The sequence below is a fragment of the Pelmatolapia mariae genome, linkage group LG7 (genome assembly GCF_036321145.2).
Source record: "Pelmatolapia mariae isolate MD_Pm_ZW linkage group LG7, Pm_UMD_F_2, whole genome shotgun sequence".
Taxonomy (NCBI): Eukaryota; Metazoa; Chordata; class Actinopteri; order Cichliformes; family Cichlidae; genus Pelmatolapia; species Pelmatolapia mariae.
This window is the reverse complement of record NC_086233.1, coordinates 42,331,857-42,357,312: the sequence shown is the minus strand read 5'-3', so window position 1 is coordinate 42,357,312 and position 25,456 is coordinate 42,331,857. Positions and strand designations below refer to the sequence as shown.

Genomic DNA, 25,456 nt, shown 5'->3' with positions numbered 1-25,456 from the left:
CAGACAGTTGTACTAATGAGCTATGGAGCCTCTGCCATCCACCCTGCCTTAGCCTAAACAAGTATTCACAACAGAATTACATCACTCTGCTCAGTTTTGCTGTTGTTACTCAACAAAGGTAATGTGTTACACATAACCAATTACTTTTCTTAAAAGTAATCAGTATGTTATTTCATTTCACAGAATGACTTTAACGTCCTAGGGTTTTTTTTTGCTACTTTTGTATTAGCATGCTGTCTGTGCAGAAGGCTACAAAGAGCTGAAGTTGTCTTATTAGCATGTAACTATTTTTGTTCTTGCGAGTTCTTGCACGCTCTACTTATCTCACTAAACCAATATTTTTAGTAGTGAGGACAAATCCGCTGCTTTATGCTGCACATAAGAAAGAGTTGCATCTTCCTGATATTGGCCAGAGTTATTGTTTTAATGGCCGTTACTCAGTTTTCTACTACAATTAAACTAGAACTGAAGTTCATGTGATCATATCCATATGATACAACACTGAATTACATCACCTATATGAACAATCAGTGTAGCACTTTTGATCAATACCAGATTCTTTTAAACAGTGAAATAAAGAAAGCTTTAATTTGAAAAGCTCTTACAGTTACAAAGTTGAATCTGGATCACACTGCTCATTTCTGTCTCTTTATATCATTCTGTTCTGTTATTTATATACTTTGGAAGCATAAAAATGTGAGCGATCTGCCTCATAATTACAGTTTAAGTGCACTTAAATGCGTGACAGGATGTATTTTTACAATAATATGTCCTCAGCTAGTAGCTTTAGTGTACTTGTTAACACCTCTTATTTATTTTCAAATATATTGTTGTAGGGTCTATACTTTACAACATAAAGCACCTTGAGGCGAGTGTTGTTCTGATTTGGAGCTATATAAGTGCATTTGAATTGAGCCGAAAAGCAAACAGCAAAGTATTGCAATCAAATTCTCTGGTGTTGGTCAATCATAATCATTTCATTGTTTATGTATATGCATAACACATGACATTTAAATCTAAGTAAAAGGGTGAATGGTTAGTTATTCCTACAAATCTCTATGACAAAAAAAGCAATAATTACAGCTGTGCCTGTTATGCTATGACAATTTTAAATAGCTTATTTACAGATTTGCCCTAGTGTGTGCTCCCTTAATCTGCTTTGTGTTTAGTAAACCATTATACATTGTTTTTAACATCCTGTGAGACATATTCAAGGAGATTACACCAAGATCATACAATGTTTGTGGGCCTAAATTTTGATGAATAATTTTAAAAAACAGATCACTACTAGGAGTTAAAGTACATTTTTACCTTATAAAATGAACAGAGTAAGTAAAATCCACTTGTTAAAGCACTGATATCAGTCAGCATTGCATTTTGGTTCATGCACATACTGTGTAACTCCTGATTCGGTTTCGCCTGTCTTCACACAGTGACAGCTTCAAAAATGTTGGTCAACACAAAAGATTTTCTCTTAAATTTTCATTTTATGGCAACATTAACGAACACCCTGTAAGTCACACATGATATTTTTACAGCAAGTCATTCTGAAAGAGAAACATTAAAATAATGCCCTTGGTACAGTAAATAAGTTGAAATGAAAGCTTGTTTTCCACCAGAACTGTGGTACACACTGAATAAGCCTGCACATAACCCTCTTATGTGTTTTATGATCAAGCTCAATTTTTGTGGCTTTATGTGACTCGGCTGAATGTGGGAACAATTAATTCATTTCTGGCATGAGCCTCTTCTCAATTTGCCAAATAAGCTTATCGGCATACTGACTGTGGTAAAACAAATATTTTAAAAATCACAGTGATAGCAAAACATATTAACTCACACTATACAGCCTGAAATAACAAACAATGGGGAACACTTTTATAAGGCTTTATAAGATTATTCTATGCTTTTCCATTTCCACCATCTGACATATGGACCACATCACTGGTTGACACAAGAAAATTAACTTTTCTGCAAAAGTAGCGGGATTAATTACTTCACTGCCAGTCCAAAGTATTCCTCTTTCTTCTCAAAATAGAAGTTCAGTCGTGCAGTGGCATATCTGATAAAACAGCAGGAGACAGAAAACACATGATTAGATAAGAGAAAAAAATCTTACACAGCATACAAAAACTAAATGGGCCTTAAAGACTATACAGTTGTACATTGATCTGTTGACTGGAAAGTCACATTGCCTAAGGGTAGCATGTGTCAACATTAGATCAAATGTGCTCAGGCAAGTATGTCATTTAACTAAGACTGTCTTGTCCATTTCTATATATGACGAGTCAAACATATTTGACTCATGGCAAATTTTGTCTTAAGATCACTCTTTACCGTAGCTGTACGTTTTACTTAAGTAACTTATGAAGCGGTGTTTCACAAAAAATAAATCTAAATCTAGTCTCACCACTTATAATGGTTTACATGATAAGAAAAATGTACCCATTTGTACAGTGCTTTAATATTACACACAGTACTTTCCAATTACAGACACACCCATGAAACATCAGGGACAATTTGGAATTCATATTGACAAACTGGGAGTGAAAAGACTCGTCGTACTATTGACAATACCCATCATGGCACAATGGAAACCTTGTGTATACCTGTGAGCCACTGGCTTTGACAGAAAAACAGCATCTAAAAGGTTTCTGAAAGGCTACAATTCCACAATTCAATTCAGCAACACAGAGTTTTATTTGACCCTACTTGCCTGTAGTAAGCATATAATATTCATAATATTATTAACATTCTTTGGTTGAAGCCTCTTTGACATATTGGCAACTTGCAAACTGTTTAATCACTTGAAACATACTTGTAATGTCAACATATTCTAGGTCTTTTCAGTCTCAGTCTTTATATGAGAATAATAGAAATTAGTACCTAAAATTATTATTCAAGATGCATTGTATATGTCCAGAGGTGGCAAAACTACAGACATTTTCCACTTAATTACAGACAATTAGAATTATATAAATGTATTATATAATTATTACATTTATATAATATATTAAATATAATATTCTAATACAGATTATAATAAGTAATATTATATACTAAATATAATTATAGATTCTTTTTAGAAAATAATCTGGTAAAAGCTGAATAACTGATTCAACTTCTTACTCAACTGAAAAAGTACAGTCCATGAAATGTGCTCCAAACATGACAATACAAACAGTATTTACAAGCCTTTGCTAAATACTTTGCATTTAAGTCTTTTTGAGTTTGATGCTACAAGCTTGGCAGAACCTCTGAAACTCCATCAGGTTGAATGGGTTTGCATCAGTGAACACCCATTTTCATATTTTTTTCAGCATTGGGTTCAAGTCTGGGCTCTGGCTAGGTAACTCAAGGGCATTCGCTGAGTGGTCCTGAGGCCACACACTTGTTATCATGGCAGCGTGTTTAGGGTCATTGTCCTGTTGGAAGATAAACTTTCACCCCTGCCACAGGTCTAGAGCACTGTGGACCAGGTCATCATCAAATGCTATATATTTATCTTTCCCTTGACCCTGACTAGACAGTGTCCTTGTTGGCATTCAGGACAAAGAGTTCAATATTTGTTTCATGATCTGAGAATCTGTTAGGTGCCTTTTAACAAACTGTATGCAGGCTGTCATGTTCCTTTTACTGAGGAGTGGCTTCTGCCTGGCCACTCTACCATACAGGCCTGATTGGTGGAGCGGTGCTGAAATCATTGTCCTGAATTGGTTTGCACTCTGACATGCACTGTCAGCTTTGAGACCTTACATATACAGGGTGTGCCTTTCCAAATCATGTCCAAACAACTGAATTTACCACAGGTAGACTCAGATCAAGCTGCAAACAGGATACGTACCTGTTTTGTGTGTCATGGCAAAAGTTGTGAATACATGTGCACATATTATATTTTTGTTTTTACTTTTAATTAAATGCAACAATATCAAGTAAACATTTTTCACTTTGTCAGTATGGGATATTGTGTGTAGAATTTTGAGTTGAAAAATGAATTTAATCCATTTTGGAACAAGGCTGTAACAAAATGTGACAAATGTGGATCAGGTGAAGCGCTGTGACTGTTGAATGCGCTGTAAATTCTTATTCTGATGAATATCTCAAACATCTGTTATGTAGAACAGAAAAGAGGAAGTTCTAATTGTGGTTACCTACATTGTAAATGGCAGGTTCTGCCTCTACATTTAAACAGAAAAATGAATATAATCAGGGGTTAAAGTGGGATTCAGCAGGAGTGGGGATCCTGAGATTAGTTGGGCTGAGTGAATCTAGTCAGCATCATCAGACTAAGCTGTCTTTGATATCTGCTACGACTTATGTAACCTAACATTGACCATGAACATGGCAGCCAACTGCATTAGTCCATCTCTTGAGACCTCCCCACAGCACTGCAAACTAACCTGTTTGGCCTGCCTAGCATGTTCACTGAACCTTTGAATAACAGACAGTTATTCAAACATTTTACAATTTGTGTTGTAAAAAGTTTCACAGTGTGAAAAAACATAACTTGAAATCGTGTACAGCTCAGATATCTATTCACAAAATGAAAGTGGACATTATTTGTAGGCTTTAAATTTCCAGTTTATCAGGTTTCACTGACTTAGCTTTAATAGAAATCTGTGTTCTACTCTCTTGTCCTGTCTTTGTCAGTCTTGTCTTTCTCCATCTCTGACTTAACTTCTCACATTCTTTTCTCTCCCAGTGAAATACAGCAGCTGCACCTTTAGCTAGCAGACATGCTCAGTGACAAACTGCATGATATTAGCTCAGCTGAAATTAGCTGACACTTTACTCACTTTATGCTCATTTCTCTTCTATAGTCTAGCTAGAAGCTGATATGTAGTGATCACATCTACATTGAAGATGCTGTTCTGGACCACTGCAGCCCACTTTAACCCCTCTCTTTTGTCCTGCCTACTCCATCATTTGAAAATATATGATTATAAAGTAGAGGTATTTCTGTTAAATTGTAGGGAGTAAAACTCAAAAGTAGGTAAAGTACACATACCTAGAAGTTCTACAGAAGTCCAAAAACAAAGTAGTTGTACTTTGTTGCTTCCCACCTCTGTATATATCTGTGGCCATAATGTATCTTTCACTGTTCGCTACAGGTTGCTCTTTCTGTCTGGTTTATAGGTGGGTACCGTGTTTTTGTTTGTCAATCTTGCATAACAATAGCATCAAGACTCTCAAATGAAGCAATGAGTCTGAAAGCTGTGCCAAACTTCAGCGCATCTCAGAACTTAACGGCAAGAGAAGTGGTTTTGTGTTTGTTCAAACCATATTATTGAACGCCTCAATAAATCTGATGTCTGAGTACGCTGTTGCCCTTGGCCATTATACTATACCCTTTGAAATAAAGTGAAGTTTCAAAAGCACAGAAAATGGAGGCACAGAGAGGAGTTTGTCCTTTAATCAGTGCTTTCACTGAACTCCTCAATGCCAAATCAGTTTTCAAGCTCTTGTGTTGTGAGACAAAACGATAATTTAGTCACATGCCTTTTAGTTATTCTTTCCCACCTGCATCTCTGGATAAAGCTACACTCTAATTATTGTGTCAAAGCCTGGCTTTTTTTGTCTGCTTTTGTTCATCATTTTCTCCTTTCTTTTAGTTTTTGCTTTGCTGAAGGCTGACCTTTAGATTTACCAGTAGATGTTTGATAGAGATAGGTGGTACACTGTGTGTATAACCTTTGCCACTGCAAAAAAAAAAAAAAAAAAAATGAAAAGAAAGAAAAAAGTTAAGAATAAAATTTTGGGGAGTAGAAATCATTAGCGGAGGCCAGCAGACAATTTTCACTTCGCTCGCTGTGGTTTGGCGAGCCTCAACAGGCGTTTTCTCTGGACAGACTTAATTTCAAGCAAGTCATGTGCAACAGTTGATAACTGACACTTCTTTCATTTACTCAGACAGCAGAATGAAGCCTCCCTTATCCTTATTGGTCCAGAAAACTAAAGTGTTTGCTCATCATTTTCATTTTCATATTTTCATAATGACCCACTAGAATCAGATTCTGCTGACTGCTACAATAGCATTTTCTGTATACAGGAGGTGGGGGAGGTAGAGCTGTTGTACAGCTATGAACAAGTTGCTTTCCACACAAATATGGATGCTGTATAAACTGTGAATTGACTTAGAACATGACTTTCATATATTATATGGTGAAATACAGCTAATTTAGAATTAGCAGTTAACATGCTCCCTGTGGGGTGGCACCACTAAACCCTGCTGCCCAGTGTATGTTAATGACTAGATTATGTTTTGGATGCCAGCAAAACAAATGCTGGAACATGCTCAAGTTGTAACGCGGGCATGTTCATCACTACTTTTAGCAAAGCTGTTGGAAACCCACGAGACATGTAGTTTCGATAACCTAATGTTTCCCCCATTCGTACTTGATGTTTCATATGACGCAAAAAGTTTTCAGTGGGTAACAGGTAACTGCACAGCACTCAGACCTCTTTACTACAGAGCCATGCTGTTGTAATTCTTGAATGTGGGTTGACATTGTCTTGCTGAGATAAGCAAGGTTTTATTCGGGGGGGATTCCCATTCATTTCCTATAACAGTCCTGAACTTATTTTTTTGTAAAAAGGATTGGGAAACAAATCCAATCAATGTCGGCCTTGTTTTTTTCTCTGCTATGTCCACTGTATGCACTGCTCTTCTTTGAATGCACTCATTCCACTGCGTGTGCGTAAAGGAAAATTGTGTGAATCTGAAAAATCCGGTGAGTTCAGACATACAGACTGACAGAATACTTAAACACTAATTGCTCTCTTATTGAATCGCTTACCATTCCTATACAAAACATTCCTCGATAAAGAATTCCAGGCAGCAGTTTCTTGTTTTTATCCACACTTATGATTTTTTTCCCCAACAAAATCCAGTAAAGAAAAAGCAACTTAATAAAAACGCAGCGTTATTCTTCAGTTTAGTACAGAGTTTGATAGATTCCTACCAAGTAATGTAAAAAGTCAAAATAGCTTCACTATCAGTTAATTTAACACACACACACCTCAACCCCACCCTGTAGTTTCTTCTATTAATGTAATTGCCTATTATACCCTCCACAGGTAAAATCTATTTGAGGACACCCTCCTCTGGTTCACAGACAATCCCATTTATCCCTATTTTTATTAAGGGTGACACCTAAGACTAGCATACTTAATGTTTATCTTCATCAGAAATGAATGGAGGCTTTTTTATATTTAGCAAGAGTAGGGGAAAATGATCTCCTGCCAATGCAGGTATTCCATTTCACAATGTGCTTTTGTGCACAATTCCCTCAATTTTGTAGTCAAGCTATTCCAAACAGTGGGCCTCCTCCTTGTTCATTTCCTTATAATAATGTCTTTGTCAAATAACAGCTCGCCTTGCCAGCACGTCCACAAATCTAGACCGCTGACTTGCAGACACTTTCAACACATGAATAAAATCATATAAGAAAAGTAAATATGGATGGTAAAAGGAGGGCGGGTTTGCGTTCCCCTTGTGGCTCCTTATTGTCACATCTACATCTGGCTCTGGTTAGAGCACAAGGCCTGGGTGACGCCTGTCACTCGTTGGGAAGTTATTGGAGATTTGGCTCAGGGGGATAGCAGTGGGAGAAATTACACACACACATACACACAACACAGACAAGTATGCACACCCATGCAACAACTCAAGGTTTAAATAGTTTCTTATCTTTTTCTTCTTGAAGAGCAAAACTCTTTTGCACGTATTGTACAAAAATTGCACAATTACTGAGGTTGTCTGTTATATGTATGTCTGCACTAAGCCAAAGGTTACTTATGTCTGAATGTAATAATGTTGTCACTTTAACAGATGGATGAAGCCAGCAATGTTATGTATCTCTTGCCTGAAAGGGAGGCTTAAGTGTATGAATGTGTCTTGCATGACAGGGATGGGCGTGGGGCAGAGGTTAGCTAGGTAGTAGCCTCCCGCTTTTAAACATTAGACTTGGTTCTCCGTTGTTGTTGTTGCTCTCAGAGCTCATTTCAGTTTAACCCTCCAGTTAAAGAAAGGTAACCCAACCCTCACCATCCACTTTAGGACAACCTCAGCCGGTAGCTTAAAGGAGTAGACGTTCAGCAGGCACATGTGGCCCAGCCTGGGATGAGAGATGTATATGTAAGGCAGGAACGACGGCACTGGAACAATAGTGCCTCTGTGCCTCAGCACCCCTCTGGATCACATTTCCTCCAAGGTCCAGATTGAAATGAGGTGGGGGCCCTGTCGCTGATCTTGCAAGCGAGTAGAAAAAGCCACACAGAGGGGAGGGTGCCGTGTGTCAATAGTGATTAGGATCATGATCACAACTGTTGTGGGTGTGGGGCACACAGAAAAAGGAGAAAGGCAGAAAAAAAGTGGGGGGTTGAGGGAAACATTTTGCCCTGCTGAACTGTCTGAGTGCTGCTGCTGGTGAGGAATGTCTCCTGGACTTGTTTAAGATAACTAGTCCTCAATGGTGATCACTGTTAAAAATAAAAGACGTTAGTTTTGATCTCCTTTGAAAGTCTTTGTGAAAACTGAGGCTTTCATCTTATGATGTTGCGGTTTATCAGTGAAGAAAAGCAGAGAATTTCATGTGTAAATATTTTGTCTGTGACATGAAGAGTAGAAGAAGTGTGTTTGTCCCGCCTGTTTTTTATGCCAGATTTTAAATACACAAAGACTTGAAGCATTGGGGGGGAGAATGAAATATTTCTATATTCTAGGCTTAGGTTTCTAAACCGTTTTTTTTTTGGGTTTTTTTGCAATTTCTCTGCCAACAAATTCTTTGTCATTCCTTTCTAATGAAGATCCTGCTTGTCTAAACATTGCACTAATATACCGAGAGCCTAAATTCAATGTCCTATAAATATTTTTCTTTTTCAGAGTATTTCAAGTGATGGATGATGACATTAAGTGTTGAAAAAAACTGCAGTGAAGTAATAATTCTTATTTGCGGTTACATGGGTTCCTTTATTAAACATTTACTGAGAGTGTTTTAATGTGAAGGTGTCACTTAACATAATTGGAACATCAATTTAAATACTAATGAACTCAACATGTTTTTGATGGATGGGACATCTCACCCAGGACATTTTAGGAAACTTGAGCATTGTTTATGCAGAGTGATACTTTGAGTTGTGGGAGTTTTAAATGTCTTTGTCAGACGTTGGACAAACCTTTGGAAGTCAAAGTCAATTGAGGAGAAACGTGATTGCAGGATGGCCCAAAGACCCCAGAGGAAGTTGGATGCCTGGTGGAAGTAAAAAAAAAAAAAAAAATTAAAGTTTCAAAAAGCGTAACACTGGTTCATATTTGTGTCTGAGCTGATTTGGAGCTACTTTTCAGGTATTTTACAAAACTGTAGAATTTAAATTGATTTTGCAGGGAGCTAGTTTATAAGAAATAAAGATTGAATATTGAAAAAAGAAGAACATTACAATATCATAGGAAAATGGAAAAATAACTGAAGGATTGTACTGTTTAACAAAATACAGTTATCTGTTGTACTGCCTACCTGTGGTATTAAAGCTCACACGGTCAGTACAATATTGGACTCTGTCATCAAAGGAATGACAACATGACAGCATATGCGACCACAATGAGATTCTCAAACGCCCTTTTGAAACAACAAAGTTTCAAAAGCATAATTCTTTGCCTCCTACACAGAGGCCACAGTGAGGTCAAATGTTATGCCTTGCTCAGGAACACTTCAGTAGGGAAAATGTGTGCTCGCTGAGACAATGAACCAAAGGAATCTCTTTGAATGACAGGCTCATTAAGAACACACAGCCAGTCCCAGGAGAAGTGTAAAACTGTGCATTGTGTTTGCAGTGCAGAATCGCAGGTGCTGTATTTTTATGCTCTTGCAACATTCCCCTTTGTCATAGCGCACAACTGTGAAAACACACTTCAGTGACCTCCAGTTGTCATGTTGTAACTGCTCCCAGAACTGCTGCTGCTGCTCCCGCTGCATGCCAGTTGCGCGCTGCTTAGTCAGAATGACAAACCTCTGTATTGAATGGTTCCCTCCTTAATGGTTTTGCTCACTTAGTCTTGCAGACTTCCATACCTCCATAAATTTCTGTTGTTCTCCACCCTTATTGTAAATCTTCATGGTAAGGCCACTAATAGCAAGTCTTAATAAGATCCAGAAGGGCCTCTGTTCTGTGGCCCAGTGATATAATCACATTTTTATTTGATAATCAAATAAAGGGTGGAATGAAGTACTTGAAGAGCAATGTGCGGTTTCCCTTGGCTTTTCTCCTTCGCCCTGGCAGATTTTCATCTCTAATCTCTGTCCTTAGTTGGAGATGGAGATTGAGCGTGTTTCCATTATGATTAATAACTGCTCTCCATTAAGAAAGCATTAATCTAACACTAAGCAGAGACTATCGGTGACAGGGAGCCATTGAGAAAAACGGAGATGATAAATGTGTGGGAAGAGTGACATCATCAAGCCACAGGCTACAGCTTCAACATCATGGGGGATCCCTGCGGAGGAGAGGACGAATTGTAAGGACCCCACTGTGTCTTGGCACAGTTTGCCAAGGATTAAGATGGGAAGGAGGCAGCTCCACGCCGCAGAGCTCTGGCAACTGGCCAGGCCTCCCCGATGCCACACAGTGCAGGATGGCTTCCCTCAATTCCTACAGTGTCACTTTTTGTCTATATTATAAACTACGGAGCATGGTATTATTTTAACATACTTTTATTTCACAAATTTACCAAGTGATACTAAGGAGATACAAACTGATAAACTTGTACTTAATTGATTTCATTAAAAGCAGATGTAATCAATTTATTTAATCGTGATGTGGGTATTTGTAAATATTTTTAAGCAGAAACATATCAGTATTCTGCCCTGTATGCTTCATTTTGACACACAGCTTGTCAAAGCGAGTTGAGCTGGAAACTTGGCTTGTTAAGCGTCAGTGATCAATTTCTCCTACTACCCTCAAGAGTCTGCCTCGGTTTGTTGCAGAAAATCTGATTTCAATCAACGTGATATTATCACTTCTATCACTCAGTTTCAGGCTATATTCTACCCCCTACACACACACACACACACACACACACACACACACACACACACACACACACACACACACACACACACACGCATTTCCCTTTCGGTTTTTTTGGCTGAAGCACAAGTTATTTTAAAAAGTAATATGACTTCTCATCAATTCTGTGCTATTTCAAGAGACATTTACACCACCCCAAAATTGGTTGGACAATTCTGCATATTGTGTTGAGCTATGAAAGCACTTTTAGACAGATAGTCCAGCACCACTTGAGCCACCAAAGAATGAAAATTGTGGTCATAAGAAAAATAATTTTGGCTGCTGTGTTTCATTTTTCCCTGCGGTAGTTTCTAATCAACTCAGATGGAGTCCATCAAAGTTTGAACAGTGGTGGGTCAGCTGTGGATGGTTTGGTTTTCTTTGGGTTGGGGGGGGGGCGCGCTGGAAAAGTAAATTGTTAAAATATGATGGTGAGGTGTTGCCACCCCGCCATTCCAGAGCTCTGCACACATATGGATGTTGTTGAAATGCATACACTAATCTCATAATATTGAGATATTCGAGTCCCTCCAAGAGCAAAACCTAAGAAAAGGAAATAACTGTCGAGAGATTTGTCACTTTCCAAAGTCTTTCCAAAGAGCTGAGGCACTACATAATGATATATTTCAACATTTCAACAAAGTCAGTGGGAGCAGACACTTACAAGAGAGAATTTGCAGACTTGAATGTAGAGCTGCGTAACTTCTGCCTCCGTGACTGTGACCTCACGTCCTGTGCTGTGCTTGTAACTCTCCAGATAGGCCGTCAGCCAGTCCCTCTGCAGCTCCCAGCTCGGGTAGAGGTTGTAGTTAACATCATTCACACCTGAAATGCGACACATATACGTGCACATTAGTGGAACTACCGTCGGTGCTAAAATTCAACACAATGCCTAAAATAACTGTTTGTTTTGAAGACGTGCCAGTGAACTATATCTACTCTGAGTGGAGCAACAGCTCTTTGGTCAACACTTGTCAGATCCACTCAGTGAGTGAGAAATGTTTGCTCCAAATGGACAAGTTATAAGAAAGCAGCATGGAAACTGGGTGACAACATGCTGACAACAATATGTTAAAATTTAGTGAATAACATGTTATCCACTAAATTTCAGAGAAAGTATTGTGCTTTTTGCTGCACTGCATTTATTTGACAAGTCTACCTTATATTTAAAAAATAAAGTTTTGTGAAATATAAAAATATAAAAGGTAACATAAAATGCAGTGAAGTGTAAATAAGCACCCTGGCAATTAGACACATCTGTTGACTTCTGCATACATCAGCAATAGTATAACATCTGGGTTACATTGTACAGATAATAGTGAAACGCTTTATTTAAGCTAGACTGGTTTTTCATGTTGCCCGTATAAAAGCTTCCATACATAAACAATTATGTTCAAATGTCTGCAAGACAGTTGTATCATTCAAGACCATGCCATCGGCTAATTTTCAAACTTTGCTTGAGGTATAATAAAAAGAACACAATAAAAAGTTGTAATATTTGTTTCTTTGAATAAAAGGTGCAGTATCTTTCATTCCAGCATGTGATTCGTGTGGAGAATGTCTGCCCCTTCCAGTCGGCCCCTTCTTGCATAAGACTGTCAGACATAACTTCAGCTACTGTCATTGGGAATTGTGGATAATTTGCAAGTTACGACTTGAAAGCTGAATAATCTAAAACGACTGCATTGATGATTGTTCGGACAGTCCTTGTTGAGCTTTGCTCTTACACAACTGGTCCATCAAAGCCACTTTTATCACTGTGCAGAATACATACTGAATGCAGCAATTTTTCTGAGCAGTGTCACAAGAAGGAGATCGTTTCACGGCACATTATATCAGACACATAACATGATGTAGTCAGAGAAAACACAACGTTGAAAATATCACATCCTGTACTTACAATATTTACTGCAGTCATATATTCCACATTAAGGAATCTTATATGTCCTGGCTGTGAAAAAGATTTGGAGGTAAATTGATGCTATTTTGAAAGACCCACCAGCAAATTCGTTGAAGTGATTGCCGATATCGAAGGCCTGGTAGTTATAATCGGCATACTCGTAGTCAATGAATTTCACCATTCCTGATGGATGTAGGGGAAAAAAAGCAACAGCAGTTACTAGGACAACATGATAAACACATTTCAGCTATAGATGTACAACTGATGAGCCTTCGTGTTTTTATGGAAAGTACAGGAACCTTGTGAGAGTCAAAGAAACAGGGAGTCTCTTTTGCTGAACATTACCCTGGGCAATATTTTTTTTAAATGTTTAAAAAAATTATAACAGAATAACTTCAAATAAGGTAAGATATTAAATAAGGGACAATGCATTTTCAGTAATGTGAACATTGCCACACATTCATCTATTTTAGCATTAGCTTCAGAAGCACTGCCACTCTTCAGCTAGAATTAAGTTAGTTTAGCATAAGGCCTTCTTTTGTTTGTTACTGCTTTCAGGTTGATGAAATTCTAAAAACCAAAGAATTTTCCTCACCCTCTTTTTCGTTGTAGATGATGTTCTTTGTCAGGAGGTCGTTGTGGCAGAGGACAGTTGGCGAGTCAATCTGAGAGAGGTGTCTCTTCAGTGACTCCATTTCCTGTGACAAAGTCTTAAAGCTGGGCACCTTTTGTAGATCTGCAGAACTGCAAGAGGTAAAACGTTGAAATTATTTATTTTTTATGATGGAAAAGGGCTCTTTTTTTCCCCATGAACGAGTGATGTCTTTAACTCGCAGCTGCACCCGGCAGGTAGGTAAAGAAGCATAGTAAGTTGAACAGCCAAAGTCATAAACACTGTGTGATGTTTTACACCAAAGACTGTAAAAAAGAACTTTGGCATTTAGTTTTAATCACTGAAGCTGAAAAATACATTGATTTCCATTTAGAAGTACAACCCTCCTAATTTATCTGATGTATAATTGGGTAAAAATGCTCACGGTCTGACAATAACACACTTTTACTCAACTCACTTTAGCACATGTCCTTGTACACTCTGCCACTGGGATAGTCTAGCATGGGAGGAGTCTTTCTTCTTAAAAAATGCAATCGAGTGAAAATCAGAGAAAAGACATGCTTAGCTATTATATGAGATGTTTTAAGTGCTTTGTCTGCCTTTATAAAGTGGTACTGTTATTCATTTTTTTGTTAGAGCTAAGTCAATGGTTCTCTAGTGTTTTAGGTTTACTCATTTGCTTAATAAGCAAAAGAGCCCCAGTTTAACACTGAGAGGAGACACAAAATTAACTTGGGGTTGTATCAAGAAGGGCATCTGGTTTATCAAAAATAAATCTGCCTTATCAAACATGAAGAAAGCATGCATAGGGCTAGGTTAAGTAGTGATTCTAAATTGACCATAGGTGTGAATATGAGTGCAAATGGTTGCCTGTTTCTATGTGTTAGCACTGCAACAGGCTGGCGTCCAGGGTGCAACCTTGCATCTCACCCCATGATGGCTGAGATGGCCTCCAGCCCTCCTGCAGGCCTGACTTAAATAGCGGAAGAAAATGGATAGATGGAAGTTGTCTATGGGATTGTTTTTTCCCAATGAAAATCTGAACTAAACTTGTATAAGAGTCTTCTGTACACTTGGTAAGAGGAGCAAGAGAGTTTGAGACAAGAAAGTAGAACTTGTTTGTAAACTGACACGGTTCAGCAAGCCTTGCTGAGAGGTCACATGCCTTGTTTTCACTCTCTTGATTATTCAATCTATCAAAGACGGCACTAATGTCCTTGGACGTCAGTGCAAAATGCACCTGGAAGAAATGCTGTGCAAGCATCCGTCTCCTAATTAATTTTTGTGTTTCCTTTCCAGTCCCCACGACTGCCACGGCAAGAGGGTACTTTAAACAGTGTAATTTAAACACTACCTATTTATTCGAAAAGGGAACAAACAGATGCTCCGGTATTATACACACTTGGAGACATAATTTAGTGAGGCCTGCAAGGAACGCACAATAAAAGCAGAGGAGGATGAGCCTTGTTTATAGTGTTTATAGCCGTGGCATAGAGGCTCTGCTGTCTACATGTCCTCCACTGCACAACAAGTCACTTTGTATGTTATCTTCTCTAGATAAATACATGGATTGAATAAAAAGAGGTAAGCAAGTGTGGCACATGCAGTATTTTAAAATACCAACTTCCTGGTTACAAGATCTTTGATAAAATAACTAAGATTTGTTTTACTTTATTTTCAAGCATCAGTGTACAAATGATTTACATTTTAACACCAAACTGCCTTTTTTTAAAAAAGATATAGGCCCAGAATAGAGCGCTCGATTCACAGCTACTTGCCGGTGACAGCTTTATTTAAAATCAACCCCCTCTGACATGCATAATTTATCTATCTCCTCTCTAATATGAAATAAAACATGCAGTTGAATGGTGAATCACCCTGATTCCTTTTCAACCAACCCATTCCTTTAACCTAACAACCCGACGTTCACATAGGAACCCACGATTACTTGGAATCAAAAGCTAAATGAAAGACTTACATTGACTTTAAATGGAAACCTGTCGTCTTGCCATCAGATCTTTTCCTCTCTCTTTTCTGTCCTTTTCATGAAAAACAGTGCGTCAAGTACATTCGCCTCCTGCTCCCTGTCAAGTCTCTGTAAGGTAATTAGTGGAATTTCCTCCTCTGGCGCTTCATTATCAATGTGCCTTATTTACATATGATTTCAAACACCAGCCGAGCAGTGCAGATTTTTTTTTTCTTTTTCGTCTTTTTTCTCCCCCACTCTTTTTCTTTTTTGCAGTTTTATGCAATTTGTAGGAGTGCAAACGGGAGACGTAGCAGGGGGGCTTTGGAAGAAAAAGAGGTTGCACTCTTGCTTTCCATTGCCTTTCTTTCTTTTCTCTCCCAGCTCTGACTTCTACTGTGCTCCCTCTCTCTGAACCTTGCAGCTGCTGCAGCCTCTTTTGCGCTCCCCCTTCCCTCGTCTCTTTCGCTTCTCCTTCTGTCGATCTGTCTCTCTCCCCCTCTCTCTCCCTCTGCACAGCGGGTGGCTTGAGAGCTGAAGACCTCCTCTGCAGGTGCAGCCTCTTCCTGCTCTCTCTCTTTCTCTGCCTTTCTTTTGCCATTTCCTCTGAATATCACATTCATATCAGCACTCATACAGTCTCAAGTACAAAAGTTTCTCTGATGCTTGTTTAAAACCTCTTTTTTGGTCTTTTCTTTTTCTGTCTCTGTGCCATGTTTTGCACGCAGTTTTCACACTCAAGAGACCAGTTAACGTGCAAACACACACACACACACACACACACACACACACACACACACACACACACACACACACACACACACAGACACACACAGAAGACATTAGGTAAGATTAAAATAACCCAATTTCTAATTTCTTGTATTTGACACCTCAGAGTCATTTGTAGTGTTCCCTCCATTATTTTCTGATAGCTTTCCCACACTGTTATGATACATTTCCTAAATACTGATCATTTCCAGGTAATTTTAAATTGCTCTGTATCTACTTGAGCGCGAGCTGCACAGGGCTGTCAAGTCTCAAAAATGTCTCACAATATAGCACCATCTATTGGGCCTTGAAATGTGGTGCAGTCTCCTATTGTATATTGCAGAGTGATCCACATTCAGACTTGCATTCACTGCTTTTAGTGGGTAAAATGGAAGAGCTCACAATGTTCTCAGTGTTCTCTTTAAAACTGAAGTTTAGCAGGATATGCATGCAACTTTAGCAAAAGTGAACTTGTTTTGCTGTGTGGAGCTGCGGGACTTAAATAGTAGGTTATTACTCCTTTGTGGCCTTAATTTTCAGTAGCAGAGAACCCATCCATGCATAATTTGGTGTCTTGTGTTAACACATTTCTTTTAAATCTGTGCAGTGTGTTATAAAATAAATAAATAAATAAATTTCAGCTTGTCCGAGGTAGTTTATCACAATTTAGATTGTCATATTAGCTAGCTAACTAGCTAGCAAAAACAAACAAACCCAAAGCCCCAAATGAAGTTGTTTAATTACGGAGATTTTCTCTTATATCTCTATGAGACCTTTGTTTTTGTGAATCCTGGATGTTAAAAGTACCTCTTATCATAAAAGGCCCTCTGCTTCCAAGCCTCTACTTTATGGATGACTCATTCAGTTCCTACCTGCCTTGCACGCTAAAAGAAAAGTGACTAGAAACCTTGGGGCCTTCCAGCTTCTGTTTGCATGGACTTCCGACCCCTTTGCTGCAAACACAAATAAGGTTCAGCGTTTGACCGATAAGGGAGAGCCAAGAGTCTGTTTCTCTGTAGTGTCTTTCCCTGTAACCCCTCTTACCTCTCACCCCTTCACCCATGAGAGCTCTCAGTGTCAATGAGGCCACTCCCCCGCCTCATCTCTCTGACCAATGACAGCTCACAGTGATGGCTTCCATACACGTAAGGAGGGGTAAATGCCTGTTGCCCGTTAAGCCAGGCAAGATTTGGATGGACAAGAGCATTTTAGGCTGGTTTGAGCAATGTGAGAAAATGATAAGACATCAGTGAAAGAGCTGCTGCCTAAAAGATAAAACAGTTGAAAATGAAGCTGGTTTCTATCAAAGAGGACAGCACAATTAAACATTGGGGTGCCCTCCTGTCTCAAACTCATCAGGTATTTTGTTTTTTAAACATTGTATTTTCAGTATAGTAGATAATTGACAGCCTCTCTCTCTCACACACACACACACACACACACACACACACACACACACACACACACACACACACACACATTAATCTGAAACCTTCCTGACAGGATGACTGACTAATCACTAAGCCCCACCCCCATAGTTACTGTTGTTACAGCTGTCAAGCTCTCAGCCCTTGTACTTTATACAGTTTATTATTATGATTACAGCAGTAGATTAATCGCCGTAAGATATTGTTGTAATAGTGGATGTCACATAAGCAACTAATTAAACTAATCAAGTCATCTCTGATTTTCACCTCTCTTGATTTTTTACAAGAAATATAGAATTGCATATTAACAGTCCATTTAGTGCTGGACACATCATGCCATGCTATATTTCTTAGCCTAACTAATAACTGCTAATGACATTCTGGTGACCTCAAGTAGTTGTGTGCATCTGCTCCTGTACAGTGTGATAACAATTTAGCCAGCAGCACTTCAGAGGTGTGTATTCCTATACTTAACTGAATTGGAAAATCTGAAAATGACTGCTGTTGTTACAGTACGTGTTTTACGTGTTTACCTTTGAAATGTTGTGCAGCTGCTGCATGATAGGTAATATTATTGTGTAGCTCCCCATGTCAGTGAGTGAGAGAGTGTCTCATAATAATGTGCCGGTTAATCGATTATTACTAGGATATATTAATAATGTCGCTAATAATGTCCATATGGGAATGATACCTGCTGTCACCTGATGCCAAAGGACTGCTTGAGCATATCTGTGAGATCTGATGTCATTTGGGGATTTTTCGTTTTCTCTAGCAACACAACAATACTTTGAATGACCCCACCAGGTGATCAACAACCAAGCAGTTCTCCAAGCATATTTCTTCGGCAAAACAAAAAGTGTAGTTAGTGGTTTTTTTAGCAAAGCTACCGCCCATATGTTATTGCGTAGTGCAAATCTTCCTGTCTTTTTCCAGTACAGCTGCTTAATGGGTCAATCACAAGTGGATATATTGTAAATATTATGCATTATATATTGTATTGTGCTCTGTGGCTATCATGACTTGTACCTGCCTATGTACCACTGCCCAGCTGGACTGCTGCTGACACTGCTCTGCACTAGTTTGAGGAAATGAGACATTTTTGTCCACAGCACAGGTTCGACCGGCCGACCGGATTTTGGCTGGATCGAATGGATTTTCCCCATCTCTGCGGCGATCAATCTGCAGAGAGAAAACATTTTCTCAGATGAGCCTTGCTGACGCTGTTATTGCACAAACAATCATTATCAGAGCAGAAACACAACTCCCTCTACATTTAGTGCTCTTATCTTGTTCTTCTTTTCAAAAAATGGACCTTGTTGTGGTTATGACCTTTTGACCATTTGAGCGCTCATTCTCAAAGCATCTTAATGGTGACATAAAGTTTTCTGGGTATCCCCCACACAGGGTATCAGGCAGAGCAAGTTGATTGATGTCTATTGTGGCCCTGGATGTGAATCCTTGGCTTGCTCTGTTGAGTTCTACTGTCCCGAATTGTGAATAATGATGACAGGCTGTTATCATGGGAATGATGAATGTAATGGGGGCATGAACAAACATCATTGCTCAACATGAAACATGACTCAAATTACTAATAAGAAACTCCCACATTGGCACAACTTAAATGAACTGTTTGGTTTGCATGTACACACCTGAACTCCAAAAATGATGATGATGTACAATGATGACTTTAAACGAAATGTCCCAAGTTAATTATTTCAATTAAAAATAAAAATATATTTAAGTTAAAAGTGTGTTGAAATTTATGATATGATGTGCAAATGAGGTCCTATCAATAAATATTCACTTTCTCAGAAAGAAAAGTTAAAGTTGCATAAAATAATGTAAAAAAAAATGTGCATACTACATTTAATTCAGGAGATTTTGGATATCTCTTTTTATCACTCTACAAGTCCTGCCCAGAAATGTGTTTTTGGGGTTTTGTTTTTGTTTTTTGTGCTAAATGTTGTCTTGATGCATGTTTAATCATCCAATTAAGTAAATCAAAAAAAGTTGATTCTGTTCATCTGGACGTAGCATTCATTGATGATAGACTCCACTTGTGCTAAATGTTATACAAATCAGGCTCCAGATTATTAACAGTGAAGTTTTGTGGATGTAAGTGCTGCTGAAGTTCAGACTGCTGTTTTTTTTTTTTTTTGGGGGGGGGGGAGTGTTGTTTTGTTGGCGTGTTTATTGAACCTTCTAACAAAATAATAATTAAAAAAATAATATTATTTGCAGATTTTAGTTTGGATTTCTGTCATATATGCCACATCTGCCATTTTTTGTTATTTATTGTCTCATCTAGTATGCAAAACACTTAGCTTTAAAGGGATAACAAATATCAACATTGATTATTTACAGTTGATAATTTTGTAAACCTTTTTGTACTAGTTTGAGAAAAAGATTTGAAAAGAACATGTTGGGGCAAAAAAAGCCAAAAATCTTCTATTCATATAAACTAATAAATAAACAAATAAACCTCCTGCCCATAGCATCTCACCTTACGCTTTGATATTAAATAATTACAAATCTACACAGTAGTTATACTCAGGATATGAACTTTGCATACCAAAAAATAATCAGAATTGTCATTATTTTCTTTCATTTTTCTTAAATTAGGGCAGGTTTATTGTCAACTTGAATATACAGATTGTAAAGCTGTGAAATAATTTTGCTATTTTATGTGTCCATTCACACACATTAAAATAGCAAAGAAATTCTCAAAATTATATAAATATAATTAGATGATGTTTATCTATATGTGTGTGTGTGTGTATGTGTGAAATGTGAACGCTGTTATTGCAGAGACCTGTAGATAGACGGCTGCCGAAGCAGTTTATCATCCAGCACGGTTCCTCTTACAAACTCGTAGCAGATGCCATTCTGGAAGCTGCAGTAAATTTCAGGACCACATCTGTGGGCGTGGAGGATCTGAAACATCTCCACCTCATGGTCCCTGTTCACGTAGAGCTCTGTCATTTTGCCATATAGTCGCACCAAGACACAACCAGGCTCCAGGAGAGAGCCCACGTAGCAGCCAATAAGCTGGTTGGTGATGCCTTCTGTGAATGTCTGGAATGAAAGGAAATCCAAAGGGCCATGAGCATGAAAAATGCAGTTTTGGACAGATAGTATACAGCAAATGAAACATTTTGCTATACCATATTTTAGCATTCTGTATTGTCAAAAGAGCCCATAAAACCCAGGATGCTGGTTATCATAATTATACCCTCACAACAAATCCTACTGTAAAAATAAAGATAATAACATTTCACTACCATCTGTCAATAAAGAAGGCAGTCATACAATTATTCTGTAACTATAACTTTAATTGGTTACTTTCCTTAAAACATCTACATTTATAACAATCTTGGAAAATCATACTATTCTACATTAATTACAGCATGTGAAGGTAAATAGCAGACAACTCACAGACCCCAGTTTGGTTTCAGGATTCTGGATTACATTTTCAGTACCATATCGATTTACAGGCCACTAATTTACCACTGTTATAGCTCATTTAAAAATTTCACTAACCTTCCATTAAATGCACATTATTGGAGAAAAAGGAAAAATGAAACCACAGAAACAGAGCAAATTCACATCAGTACACTCAAAAAGAAACTAGAGAAAATACCTGTGTAATACAAAATTTAGAATGCATGTGGAAATCCCCTGCGACGTTAGCGTGTTGCCACATGAATACTTGCATTTTCAAATAGGTTACTCAATTAACAGCTTTTTGTTAAAATAATTTTATCATAGCATAGAAGTCTTTATTGGTTGGTCTTTGTTATTTTGTCTATACAGTGAAGATGGCACATGTACTGTATGTTGTTTGAAGCACGTGTAATTTAACAGAAATTTGAGAAATGTATATATTTACTGTATTACAGATATTGTCATGGCCCTGTTTTTTTTTTTTAATTTATGTGAGTTTTTTAATCCTTTGTGAATATGTTTGAGTTAAGGCCTTTGTTTTCCCAAGAGTTTTGATTGTTATCTGATAGGTTGAGTTTTGAATTATTATTATTATTAATAATAATAATAATAATAATAATAATATTATTATTATTATTATTTACTGAGTCTTAATGAGACTTTGATTTCTATTCTACATGATACCAGAAATGGCCAGCACTGTGGTATGGTGATTATCCCTATTGCCTCACAGCAATAAGGTCCTGAGTTCATCTGGCCAGATGGTGGATTTGAACTCAGGACCTTGAGATCTGGAGTTTGGAAATCCTCCCCGAGTTTGTCTGAGTTCATTCTAGCTTCCTCCCACAGTCCAAATACTTGAAGTTAGTGGGGTTAGGTGAAATGGTGATTCTAAAGTGTGTTTGGATTTTCCCAGTACAAAGTTTCTGTGTTGTGTTCTGATTCGTGATTTTACTGTACTTTACTTTCTGTTTTTACTTTGAAGGTTTGATTTCTTTTGTGTCCTAGGTTAGTTTTGCTTCCTGTTTTCCCCCTGATTTTCTTGACAAGCTTCACTTGTGTGTGATTGATTGCACCTGTGTCTTGTTACCAATCCTGTTTCTCATTTCCTAATCCTAATGTGTATAACTAATCATTTCTTCCCCTCAGTCTTTGTTGTAGCATCAGCTATGGTTTTAATTTAGATATGACCTTTGTGTCTGTTCTTCATATGCTGCCCTGTCTGTTTTTATGTTTTTGCATTATTTTGTGTTGTGTATTTATAGCATATATCAAAGTTCAAGATTTGGGTGATCGCCCTTATAGATCCTGAAAAATACACCCATATTAATTTGAAATATTGGTTACCATTTTATCCAATGTAAAAAAGCAAACATTTGATATGGAAAGATTTGGCACTTCTTTTATGTACTGGAATAACAAATATTAAATCATTTTGAAATTAAACTGGTATGCATACATCTTTGTTGTGTAGAGTCAATGCAACAACAGGTAGATGAATACATAGTTATAGAAAGAAAGCTGTAGAAAGTATGGTGACATTGAAAATCCCACTTCTGGAAAAGCTTCTATTCCTCAGTATGTGTACACAACAACACCGCAGAGACCACTGTCTGCAACGACTTTTTCTGACATTTGTTGTCATTCTGTGGTTTCTCAGTCTCTCAATTTCTGTCAAAGTCCCCAAGGCACTTTCTGAGCATCAGATGGGACCTGCACACAACACAGTTTTTCATCTAAATGGAAAATGAACAAACATGCCCACCTTGACATCTGACCCAGTATTTATATGGATGCAGGGCTGGTTTTCATTAAATTCTTTCTGCCTCTGTATCTTACATTTTCTTTTTGTGTAGAATTTTTACAATTTATTAATTGTCATTTGAAAATCCCCCAAAATGTATTAAAAACACTTAAAACACACAAGATAAATATGCATGCTTTGATCTGCACTTCTTTTTAACATGAAATCTGCGTTCGTTTTAACATGTTTGTTTGTTGTTGTTTTTTTCAAATTCCAGGGATGCCTTTAAAATTCTACAAATGTTCTCTTGTTCCATCTTTGAAACAAATTTTAATCACACTGTCTACAAAAAATCTTATGTAAATCATTCAATGTGTATTTATCAGCCTTTATCTTGTTCTGTTAGTTTGTTATAAAATAGAAATGATGAAGTTTGTTGGAATCATGAACAAAATCAAGAACAATAAAACCCAAAACAATGACAGTCATTTGAAAGGAATGCTATGTATACTGGGTTAAAGCTCAATGTAACAGCAGAAGTTGTCTATCCATTCCTTGCTGAACACAATACACCATTAAAGGAGCCGCTGCAGTGCGAGAGCTGAAGAGAAACATCTACTCTTGTGTACATTACTGGACCTGGTGAGGATTGAGAGGTCATCCATCCAATGTTGGGTCACCTAACAAACATAAACCCTATTTCTCTGAAATATTGGACCTTGTGTTTGCACATGGGACCAGAATGGGATTATCCTGTTGTGAATAGACCCTCTGACAGCCCTACTAAAAGAAATTTCCTAAAAGTCTGCTTCTGTTGTCTAGTTACCTTGGGGTTTTTTTTTTTCCATTTTGATGTGTGAAATGTGTCTTTCTACAGTTTACAGTACAGTGAATTATGGAGCCCAACCAAAACACGACAAAACTTTATCACTATGTGTGAATTTAATTTTGATACTGCATTTATACTGCAGTCTTTATTTTTTTTCATTCATCCATCCATTTTCTTAACCTGTTCAGTTTTGGGCCATGGGGTTTCAGAAGTCGATCTCAGCTGTTGTAGGGTGAAGGACAGGGTACATGCTGGTCATGCCATTTTATCAAACAGTTAAGACAGAGAGACAGACACTGATATTAACACCGGCGGCCAATTTAGAATCTCCAATTAACCCAACATGTATGTCTTTGGGCTGTGTATTTTCTAATCCTGTCCATTCAGGTCACTCCCGAATGGGATGAAAATCTTTGGATCTTCAATTCTGCCACCTCCACCTCTGCCTCCTGTCTTTCTGTCATTCTGCCAAAACATACATCAGAGCAGGCCTCACTACTGTCTTGTAAATCTACCTTTTCACTCTTGCTGCTATCCTTCTCTCACAAAAAACCCTGACACTTGTCTCGACCCACCCCCTCCTGCCTTTACTCTCTTCTCTACCTCACTGTCTGTTGCTTTGGGGGGGGGATTGACCCCAAATATTTAAACTCATTTACCTTCACTATCCGTGCTCCTTATAGCTTCACCTTCCCACTTGACTCCATCTTATTCACACACATGTATTCTGTCTTGCGTCTACTGACTTTCATACCACCACTGCTCCAGGTTCTCTTCCACCTGCTCTCTATTCTTATAAGATGTGTCAAGTTTTGCCATATACAGGCAATACATTTAGATATAAATCATAGTTTATGCATACACTTTAACACATGAATACAGGTTAAACAGTCATGTGAAATTCAAAAGCTTTCACAGGGCTATTAAACTACTCCTATAAAAGCAGATATGTTTTCATTTTGCTGGTCTGGTGTATTTAGAAGTATGTTAATGCAATGCCACAATCTTCCCAGGAGTGGATTTCCCAGCCAATTCATCCCAAGGTCAGACCATGCAATGCCCTAAGAAACTTTACAAAAAACAAAAGCTACATCTCAGATGCTGCAAGCCCCAGTCAGCATGTTACATTTGAAAGTTCATGAGAGTAACATTAGAAATACAAATGAAAATGTGTGAATTTCATGCTTTCTTAAAAATAATAGTCAGTCATTGGTAATCCATACATTTAGAGATACAAACATTCACTTGCCTTCATTTGAACGTCTTGTGCCTTCCAGTTGGGACGAAGTCTGCTCAGAAGAGCCAGGATTCCTCTAGAAGGCTGGTGTTCATCAATATAGATGTCCACATGGAGAAGCTGTTTTCCAGCACCAACAAGCCCACTGTCCATTTTCACCAATGCAAATTGATTATACTTTGAAAACCGATAAGGATTAAAGTAGTAAATATGAGTTTGTGTCTGGACTTGGGCCAGTTTTAGACAGTGTTAGAGAGTGTTAGCAGAGTCAAAGTTAAATCTAAACCATCAAAAAGAAAAAGAAGTTTTACATCATAATCTTGATGATTATGATGTAAAACTATCGAGTCAAGAGCAGTAACTGGTATTTGCCAGTCACTGAAGCTGTCTACTTACGTGTCCAGTTATTCAGCACTTTATCAGGGTCCAATGTTCCTGTGGGCATCTTCATCCCTTCTGCTGTA

General features: G+C 38.0%; 1 protein-coding gene across 1 annotated transcript; it reads right to left on the bottom strand.

Annotated features, from left to right (window-relative positions):
- Positions 1-1,992: 1,992 nt before the first annotated feature.
- On the bottom strand, positions 1,993-25,145 carry zgc:113516 (uncharacterized protein LOC541449 homolog). The gene is made up of 8 exons (XM_063480335.1): positions 25,005-25,145; positions 20,551-20,813; positions 18,765-18,917; positions 13,560-13,708; positions 13,064-13,147; positions 11,729-11,889; positions 9,178-9,251; positions 1,993-2,062 (listed from the first exon to the last, which is right to left on the bottom strand). Exons 1-8 carry the CDS (start codon positions 25,143-25,145, stop codon positions 1,993-1,995), a joined length of 1,095 nt encoding a protein of 364 aa, XP_063336405.1.
- Positions 25,146-25,456: the final 311 nt, after the last annotated feature.

Bases quoted from the DNA above. Each gene is read 5' to 3' on its own strand.
- zgc:113516 (XM_063480335.1), bottom strand. From the start codon at position 25,145: ATGGACAGTGGGCTTGTTGGTGCTGGAAAACAGCTTCTCCATGTGGAC. The intron at 13,148-13,559 runs GTGAGGAAAATT...TACATCCATCAG, and splicing joins CATCTACAACGAAAAAGAGG to GAATGGTGAAATTCATTGAC. The intron at 2,063-9,177 runs GTTTGTCCAACG...CTGTTTTATCAG, and splicing joins ATTGACTTTGACTTCCAAAG to ATATGCCACTGCACGACTGA.